Raw genomic sequence first — 10,543 nt, 5'->3', positions numbered from 1 at the left:
AAGGAAATAAAAGGCATCAGAATTGGCAAAGAAGTCGTCAAACTTTCACTTTTTGCAGACGACATGATACTCTACATGGAAAACCCGGCATACTCCACCAGAAGCCTTCTAGAACTGATCCATGAATTCAGTAAAGTTGCAGGGCACAAAATCAATGTACAGAAATCAGCTGCATTCCTATACTCCAAAAATGAAGCAGCCGAAAGAGAAACCAAGAAATTGATCCCATCCCGATTGCATGAAAAACCATAAATTACCTAGGAGTAAACCTAACCAAGCATGTGAAAGACCTATATGATGAAAACTATAGAAAACTTATGAGATATCTCCAAGCAAGTAGAATTAAAAAGTCAGAGAAGCGTAACAAAGTATAAGATAATCAAGGGGTTAATTCAAGAGGTTTAACAATGACAATAGTGGGACTTCCAGAAAGAGAAGACATATGATGACAAAAGGAAGTCATCAACTAGTAATACAGGAAACACTGGCAAAAAGTGTAGGACGCAAAACTCCGTAGTAAAGAGCCTGAGTACTCACCCAAAGCAGAGGAAGTGGAATGGCCTTAGCGGTCTAAGGTCTGTCGATGTGGATATGAGAAGACAGCAGAACAATGCTTTCAATTTCTGAGGGAAAACGGCTCCCTACCTAGAATTCTACACCTAGTCATAGAATGAATCAAATGTAAGACTAGGATTATTGATATTTCCAGACATGCAAGGAGCCAAAAAAGAAACTTCATGTTCCCTTTCTTAGAAGGTTACAAAATTATGTGTTTCAGCATGATAAGAGAATACACTAAGAAAAACAAGTATGTCATTCAAAAAAGAAAGAAAAAAAGAAATACAACATAGTCTGCCAGCAAAGAGCCGTCTCAGGACAAAAGCTCTGGATAAGGCTTAGAGAACTACCCAGAATGCCATAGGTGACTGTTAAGCTGTAGGAAAAAATAGTTCAAGAAAAATAAGATACGGACAAAAGGCTTATTAACAATACACTTGGGGGGTGCCTGGGTGGCTTGGCTGGTCAAGCATCTGACTCTTGATTTTGGCTCAGGTCATGATCTCAAGGTTCGTGGGTTCAAGCCCCACGTTGGGCACTGTGCTGGCACTGTGGAGCCTGCTTGGGGTTCTCTCTCTCCTTCTCTCTCTCTGCCTCTTCCTGCTTGTTTTCTCTCTCCCCTTCCCAAATAAATAACCACTAAAACAAAATACACACGGGCTTTTGACCGAAAGACACATCAGATTTATCGGAGCACTTGTAAATGTCTGATACTAGGAGCACAGAAAATTTAAAAACTCAAAACACAAGAAAATTACTGAGTCCAGGGCGGGGAAAAATGTCGTTCAGAAAAAAATGGTTCTGCTCAGCAGTGAACAAGATTTATTTGCTCATGAAAACATGAACATGAAAGACTGAGAAAACATTTTAAAAACACGTGAAGTAACTACCGAAAGGAAACAGGGAAGGAACAGGTATCATTAAGAGTTCGTTTCTGAACCAGCCTAACAGGAAGGAAACACAGTGGACCTAAAATTGATGGGACAGAGGAAACAGCAGAATACAGGTATTATTTCAGAAAACTAGCGATAAAATGTCAAAAGCAGCAGCTTAAAGAAAAAGGGAAAGTTCTTGCCTGTGAGGAAGCAGAAGTGAGGGTGAGGAGGGACGGGCGGGGGCTTGTATTATGTCCTAACTGTCCCCAGAACACACAGGTGAGAGCGACAATATTTTGTTTGTTTTCTTTCACCATCTGTGGAGCATTTTAAAATGTTTACCTGTAATAACTTAAGGCATGAAATGTGTTACCTAAAAGGTTGATCTTATTTAGATCAAGAGTTGATTTTATACCTGAGAAACTTAAAAGTATTAAGCTACGTTGATGACTTAGTCTCTGTATACTCTTTCTCTTCCTGAATAAGAAAGACAAGCGTCCTTGCTCCATCTCCCATAGCATTAAAAAACTACTAATGAAAGCTTTTCATAGTCTCAGAAGTCTGATGAGACTGTCCTGAAGCTCGGTCATTGTCACCTGTTCACTGACCGTTTGGGGACTTCATAAACACACAGGTACTTTTTTAGCGGTTCACCTTCAGCTCTGAAATTTATACCACTAACTCTGAAAAGATCATTGTTAATGACGCACAGCTCTGTTTTGGGTGTTAAACAACCAGGATGTTGTGTCAGAAAGAGAATTCGGGCAGAAGCAGAAAGAGCAGGATTCTAGTCCAAACTTTCCCTATTAACTACCTGAACCACCTACTGTAGGGCAAATGATTTCTCTGGGCCAAAATCTGTCTCACATGTACAATCAGAGTTAATCTATTTTTTTTTTTTTTTACTATTATAGTAATTGGTATGTGTTCCTGAAATCAGGCAACTAAAAAAACCCTAATCATTTATAATTCATTTATTATAAAAAATCATTTATAATCACTCAACTCACAATTCTTAGCACCCCAAGAGAAGTACTGTCATTATTTTGGTTAAGTTTCTTTCCATAATGGTGTTTAAAAAACAATACCATCATACAGAAGAGTAAACCTGAGTTTTCTCACTTGCTGATATTATTTTTCTAAACTATTTACCATCATACACGGTAATGTCTTTGACCTATATCGTACCATGCTTGTTTGCAATCTTAAATACTATAAACTGCTATTCAGTCCTTATGGTTTTTATCTTTGCATATTCCCTTTGGTTAATTCTCCTAACATACATTCCCAGGACTGAGATTCTTGAATTAAAGAGTTAGCAACATTCAAGACTTTTGACGCCTTCACCACACTGCTCCTAAGTGTTCAAACACTCTATTCCTACCAGCTACAAAAGAGAGTAAACTTTTCATGCACACACACCAAAAAACTTCTATTTTTCCAATTCTGACCAATTTGATTTTTAAAAATAATACCTTGCTTAGTCCTACATTTCATTGATCACTAGTCTAGGTTATTCAAAAAATGCTTCTAGTCCTAAAATACTCTGATTGCTTTATGATTTACATAATCACACCAAGGACAATTAATAGGAAAATATGCTTGAAAAAGGTTAGTAGGCTCTGCGTTGCTTAGAATTTCCAAACCACTGCATGATTATATAATCTTAAAAATAGCTAATTAAGCATTAAAACTTCTGTTTTATACAAAACCACATTTACATACTTTCCATGTTCTTTTATAATTTTTTATATATTATCTCATTAGAGATAGCTGAGTATGTGATTTATTTTTTAAAGAGCATAAATTTCGACTCCTAGAGCTGAGGGCTGTTACTTAGTTCTGTTGCTGCCAAAATTAATAAGTAATTCATTCACTCTTTCTGAGCCTCAGCTTCCCAGATAAAATAATGATTGTCACATAAACCTCCTGCACTGTCACCACCGCGTATGTCAAATAGTGTTAGAACGCTGTTAGCCGGTAAGACACCACACAGATATAACATCTTGTTACTTTCACAACGACTAGTATTCCAAAGAGGAAGTCCAACCAACCCTGTGAAGGAAGAGGAATGAACAGTGCTCTGGTTTGAGAGTGAAGGTAACACAGAAGCCAGAAGCAGAGACAATTTCTGGCTTCTCACCTGGACCTGCTGTTACACTTCATCACCTGTGGACATGACAGACCAAATCCACCTTCCAGAACATTCCCTGACCCTCTGAGAGGTACTTCCTTCGCTTTTATGAATCCAAACCTGATTAAAACCTGACTTTCTTTATAAAATCATTTCTCTTTCCTTGTCCTATATTAAAGGGCTATATACTTCTGTACTTTTCTTCTGAAAAATCTACATCTAATACAGCCCCAGTAAAAAACATTAATCTTCAAATTTTCAAAAAAGAGCATCTGACTGGAGAATGACGTATTATATTCAGAAGAAATCCCTTTCTTATTTATGACTTTTAACATTTTAAGTATGTGCTAGGAGAAAGAAGGTAATACAACATAATAAGTGTCAGTTGTAAATAAAGAGAACTTCTTGCATAGATTAAAGGAAAAAGCTGGATAAATATTGACAAAGATGTACAGCCACTTTATTTTCATATTCCTGTCATCTTACTGATTTAATTCTAGGACTTCACAAATTAAGTTTCTGCTGAAGTTTCCAACCAAGTTACCTTGTAACAAGAGACAAAACAAAACCACAACGGGGAACACTCACTTTTATTCGGTGATCATCAGTGTCTGCAACTGTTGCTACTCTAATAAACATAGGATTTCTCTTGTCTATGACTTCAAGCTTCATTTTTTTCTGGAATCCATGCGGAGGTTTCTGCCATACAGAAAATTTTACATGGTGAGATTCAGAGGAAGAGGAGGGGGGCTCAGGGTCTCAAAGACAGAATAATAAGATGAGCTACTCAGAGAAACAACCTTCAAACTCCCAAGTTCCTACAGTAGCTTTGGACCTCATCGTCCTTATCAGAAAAAAAAAACCAAAAAAAACACAATCTCAAATCACATGGCCAAACCCTGAAGCAAGAAAAACAGTCCGAGCACCCAGCCACAGGAGGAAACAGAAAGCAAAAAGACCTTAAGATAAAATTCAAAATATTGTGGTTATTTGATTAGACATAGGGAAGGCAAGAAATTCTTCTCGTTAGAAGAAGGTGTGTTGGCAAAAATCAACAAGCATAAAAATTATTTATAAAAAGAGAGGAAAGAACATTAAAGTGGCAGAGATGTGACACATTAGAAATGGTCATGAGAGCAAAGAGGCAGAAGATGTCTTTAAAAAAAAGAAAATTGCAGGGTGCCTGGGGGCTCATTCGGTTAAGCGTCCAACTTCAGCTCAGGTCATGATCTCTGGTTTGTGAGTCCAAGCTCTGCATCATGCTCTGTGCTGACAGCTCAAAACCTGGAGCCTGCTTTGGATTCTGGATCTCCCCTTCTCTCTGTCCCTCCCATGCTCATGCTCTATCTCTCAATAATAAATATATGTTTAAAAAATTAAGAAAAAGAAAAAAAGAAAATTGGCCATCGAAACGTATGAGATGGAATCACTCTGGTAAGAACAGGAATGAGAAAAGGAGGACCTTTCCTCCTATACCTTTGCTAGCTCTGCCTCAGAACTCAGCAGAAACCTGTAAACCTCCAAAAAAGTGGCAGGCTTTAGAAGGCTAGGGGATTGGTATGTTAGGTACATTGTTTCAATTACCTGAGCATCATTTCCCTGTTCTGCAAAGTGGGTATAACAAAACCATGGCGCTGAGAATTAAGTGTGAGAATCATGGAAAGGATAAAAAACAATCAATGCAAGGCACCTAAAGGCCAAACTAAGGAAATCATAGTTTTCTCTCAGATATCAGCATGACATGAGATATGCAGACTGATCTTTATCTAGTTCAAAGCAGAGAGCAATGCAGTTCTTCTTTGTAATAGCTTGAGGTGAAGTCAGAGAGTCAGTAAAAATTCCTAAGCAAGGCGTACCTCTAATTATCCATTTCTAAATCCTAAATTTACCACCAGCTGGAATCATCCACATTCTTTTATATGGCTTTTCTTCATGTAATCTACTTTTTCTCTCAAAAATTTTTGACGTTCCTTTTTTTCTATTATTTGGCCCCATACCTCTAATTAATTCTATCATTAAGCACCCAGCAGCAATTTATACACAAGAAAATCATTTTAAAAAGTGTTATTTAAGATAGACTAATTATGTTACATTAAAAACATTTTTTAAATACTTAACATATTCTTCCTTAAATTTATGAAAAAACAAGAGATAGTTAAGCAAGTTGTTAGAGGTGAAAAAAATTTAAAATGCCTTTCATCACTTATTCTTCCCTTGCAAAGAAATGAAGTTTCCTTTGAATTTTAACAAGTTATATGTAAGACGCAAGGACTTTGGGTAAGAAAGATAGTATAGTAAAAGCAAGTGGCCTTGTATTTTGATAATTAATTTGCTGATTACGAGCAATAAAATGGAAAACAGCATTTGTTTGCCATAAGCAAATCCAAAGGAATCCTTAACCACAATTTTCATTAGAAAACAATATCCTGTCTTTTTTTGGTTTTTCAGAATCTCTAGCTGGAAAAACAGAAGCTTGCTTAAGAGCACAACAACTCACTGCACACACCAATTCAAGTCGTTACTTCCCAAGGAGAGTCCAAAATGAGGCCAACACCAAAAATCGCTGTAACAATTTTGACTTTCAAAAACATCTTGTGTAGTCTTCTGTTTCCCTCCCCTTCCTATTCTGGTTCACTAGTACTATCTCTTTCTGTTCTGAAATTCCAATGAATGAACACTCTCGTCGACACAAATTAATGAAACAGTATAAGATGTATTAACTCACCACTTTGAAAGCTCTAGCAGGAGCGGGTAAGGAATTGGTTTCTTCTAAGTATTTATCCCAAGAAAAATGTTTCACATTTGGATAACCTAAGAAAGAAAAGAGTAAACCCTGTCACGTTTAACTAAAATGATAGAACCATAAACTGACCTATAAAATTATCATATTGCTATAATAATCTAGAAAATTATGTTCATATGCCAAATAAATGTAAAGTGAATCACATTCAGACCTAAGTGTAATAATTATATTACTTTCATCTTGATCATAACTACTCCATTATCCTTTAAACGAAAATATAACATATGTGTATACATATAATTTATAATCTTGGGTAGGTCCTATATACAGATCACATACACAAACAAAAATGCCCTTTAATGTGTAATTCTACTCCTCTCAATCTAAGAAAATCTCATGCACACACAGCTAATGCACAGTCAATGAAAAAATGTAAAGACAAGTTTAATAACAATCTAGAAAATGTGCAAATAAAAAGTACCTATGAAATAGAAAGCATTTATTAAAAAGAATGAGGCAGATTTGCATACTAATATGTGAAATAATCCAGACATGTCACCATATTGTTAGGTCAAGCAAGCAGAACCAAGTCATGGAACAGTATTCATAAAGTAGGTAGAAAGAACTATCCCTCCTTCCTCCTGCCCCCTTGTCTCCTCCAGAGTCCAAAATCCATGAGGCAGACAGGAATAGGAATTAACAGTGACTCAGTGGGGTGGAAAACTGAATGAGAATAAGAATGAGAATATTTGTAAATGTACCGCAGATAAAGGAAGACAGGTTTCTCATTGACCGCAAAAATAGAGAAAGTAGGAAACTAGAATCAACTTTGTGGTCTTAAATATGAATTGGAGCTAAGGATATAATTCACTGTTTTCAGTGTCTCAGTAGGTACAGAAATATGCATAAATATAATTATTTTACATTTTAACACGAATGTATTTCCGAACTATACGCTCCGAGAGGCAGAGGCAGTGTCACCCAGTAACAACTAGCACGTTTACTGTTTAGATTTTAGTTTGAATCAGAGAAAGTACAAGGTGAGCCTTGTGGGATGTTCTCCAAGCACATGTCAAAGGACATAGTAACCCTCTGGCTTAAAGGGACTCCCCTGGGCCAAATCTGGAAAATATGGACATGAAAGTATATAATGCTGATTATGGACTACAACCTATTGATGAAAACAGTAATGTATGAATCCATGTAGATATAAATAAAGTAACCAATGAATAAATAGGAAGACAAGAAAGCTATTCTTTGCAGAGTATCAACTGTTTACATACTAGGAATGATGGAATAAAAAAATGAGCATTTAGCAACTATCAGAGTAATAAATCATACTAGATATATCAACAGAGGTTAACACTTGTGAGTGCCAGCAGGATGAGGTACAGGATATTTACACAATCTCAAAGTATCTCTCCACAAAATATTTAGTTATTACGGAGGAAAAAAACAACTATTTTTGTGGAGAAGTCTGGCAAAACACCATCTTGATCAATTAATGGTAAAAGATCAGTAGAGAGACAAATTGATAGCACGAGCCACGGAGAGGATGCGTGAGGACACAGCACTATTTCTGCAATGCTCCAGCCTGAATCCAGAACTGGATCCAGTCATAAGGAAACGCCAAGGATATCCAAAGTCAGTCGCATTCTACAAAATGACTAATCTCTAATTCCCAAACACACTGAAGTCATGAAAGTCCAGGAAAGCCTAACTGAAGGAGAGTAGGGGAATATGACAACCCAGTGCAATGTCTGATCCTTTTGCTACAAATGATATCATTGATACAACTGATGAACTTGAATGCGTCTCTCAGTCAAGTGTATACATGACTTCCATACTAGTCTTTCAGCTTTCCTGTACACTTGAAATTATTTCAAAATAGAAGTTTAAAGGGTAACTTTGCAAATATATTTCTATAAATACAAACATTTTACAACACATTTTTAAGGAATGTATCTTGCTCACGTTAAGTAATATTAAAGCTGACTGTACAGAGGGAGAATGATTCTTCTGGAGAGATACAAGGACTAACTCAAACTATTATGAGAGAGAACAGCCATTATCTCTGTTTTCACGCTAGCTTTTTATTTATTTTTATTTTTAATGTTTATTTATTTTTGAGAGAGATAGAGAGACAGAGAGAGACAGAGCAGAAGTGGGAAAGGGACAGAGAGAAAGGGAGACACAGAATCAGAAGCAGGCTCCAGACTCTGAGCTGTCAGCACAAAGCCTGACGCAGGACTCAAACCCACAAGCTGTGAGATTATGATCTGAGCTGAGGTCAGATGCTTAACAAACTCAGCCACCCTGGCGCCCTAAACACTCTAAATTTTTTTTAAAACAAGCATGAATTGGGGTTTCTGGGTGGCTCGCTCAGTTTAGTATCTGAGTTGTGATCTCAGCTCAGGCCATGCTCTCACAGTTCATGAGTTCACGTCCCACACAGGGCTCTGCGCTGATGGCATGGAGCCCACTTGGTCTTCTCTCTCTCCTCCTCACTGCCTCTCCCCTGCTTGTGCCCTCTCTTGCTCTCAAAAATAAATAAATAAACTAAAAAGAGTTAAAAAACCAATAAAATAATAAAAAGTATGTATTAACATATAATTGGGTAATTCAAAATAAAATCATTTTAAAGTAGTCATAAAGACTTTAGTTTTGGAAACACAACAGGAGGTAAATGCTACATATTTGAGAAAAAACACGAACTCGGGGAGTCTAGCAGGGTCGATCCATGAAGAAATAGGAAGGCAGAAGAGCAGCTGCCCAGAGAGAGTAAGTGATTAGGGTCCTTCTCAGGAGGGACCTCAGAGATCATGTCAGGAAGCCGCCTTCAGAGAAAAGGGACCGGAGAAAGGGCACCTTTTTTGTCACAGCACCTGAGTAGTATCAGCATAGGCCTTACAAATCGTTGACAGTTTCTTTTTAAACTCGTGTGTGTGTGGTAAAATATATTATCACATAAAATGTATCATTTTAACCCCTTTTAGGTGTATAATCAGCAGTGTTTAGTATATTCACAGGGCTGTGTTTGGTACTTTTTAATATGAAATTTGGATTTTGAAAATGGGTCAAAACGCTATGTTCTTCTTCTCTTCCACTGATCTCAAAGTCCGTGGAGGGAGACAGACGACTTGGTGATTGGCCTCACATCAGAAGTCAGCAATAATGTCGTACACCACCCCTTCCCACAGCCTTTAGGCCAGTGCTATGAAAATATAACCAAGAACTGTTATTCACTGGTCCTGTGTTTATTTACCAGACCTCTGGTTATGACCACGAAGGTGGTAAAGGAAAAAAGAGCAGCAGCAGCTCCGATGGTCACAGTGGCACCAGGTAAGTGTGCGATCACTATTCACTGGCTGCTGACAGTGTGTAAGCCCAGCACACAGCAGAGCTGTGCACAAGCCTTCCAGGCAGCTCCACGCCTGAGCCCTGAACTGTTACTGTCTTGCTTCACTAACACTTTCTGGTGTATGTGAATCCTCTCTCATCTTCAAAACGGCTCTATAAATCAGCAAAGGGCAGGGGCTTTTGTCCCTTAACGTCTGAGAAAACTCAGAAAGCAGAAGCGACTCCTCTCAGTCATCCCTGGGATGGCTGGTCCCTGGCTGAGTAAATGATCAGACACGACGACACAGTCCCACGGAACTGGAAACGAGCCCCCAAGTGAAATCGGCTATTTGAATGGAATTGAGACAAGTATCGGAAGCTCTAAGCTGAGGCTCTGATCCTTCTGTGCTGCTGGCAACATCCACAAATCGGCTCTCAGCCAACCAAGGAGCTATCCTTTGCCTGGATGACGGATGTTCTCCTCACTCACATGGGTGCCCAAAAGCACCAGTGCAGCTGACGCTTGGTGTCAGCCGATGACCCTGACTTTTCACCCAGTGACAGCCATGGCGCCTTCCACAGTGCCACAATGGGAAACTCACTGTCTTGGTTATGAAGAAGCCATAGAATCGGTTTTTCAGCACAAGAAAATAAACTCAGCATGACATGAAACAAAGAAACAACTCATCAGGAGGTACATGTTCTCCACCACAGAGAGAGCAAAGTGGAGAGGGGGCCACAGGGCCAGAGGCAGAGCAGCTGGAGACCTGCAGAGAACCAAGAAGAAGCCCTACCAGCATAAAGGTGCAAAATCTATTTTGGAGCCTACAACCCTATAGGAAAAGGAAAACCGAATGTGTAAGTTCTGACCCAGGTTAAAAAAAAAATTTAGGG

At 38.3% G+C, this 10,543-nt stretch overlaps 1 protein-coding gene across 4 annotated transcripts in view; it reads right to left on the bottom strand.

The window, feature by feature from the left end:
- Positions 1-10,543, bottom strand: part of L3MBTL3 (L3MBTL histone methyl-lysine binding protein 3) — a 124,843-nt gene that overhangs the window by 53,158 nt on the left and 61,142 nt on the right. For all 4 annotated transcript variants that reach the window (XM_029944595.1, XM_029944597.1, XM_029944598.1 and 1 more), the window contains 2 exons: positions 6,293-6,378; positions 4,156-4,266 (listed from right to left, as the gene is read on the bottom strand). In XM_029944595.1, the coding sequence (XP_029800455.1) occupies positions 4,156-4,266; positions 6,293-6,378 (197 nt within the window). The remainder of the gene's footprint in view (positions 1-4,155; positions 4,267-6,292; positions 6,379-10,543) is intronic.

The sequence above is a fragment of the Suricata suricatta genome, chromosome 7 (assembly GCF_006229205.1).
Source record: "Suricata suricatta isolate VVHF042 chromosome 7, meerkat_22Aug2017_6uvM2_HiC, whole genome shotgun sequence".
NCBI classification, from domain to species: Eukaryota; Metazoa; Chordata; class Mammalia; order Carnivora; family Herpestidae; genus Suricata; species Suricata suricatta.
Note: the sequence above shows the minus strand (reverse complement) of the source record. Positions and strands in the feature narration are given on the sequence as shown.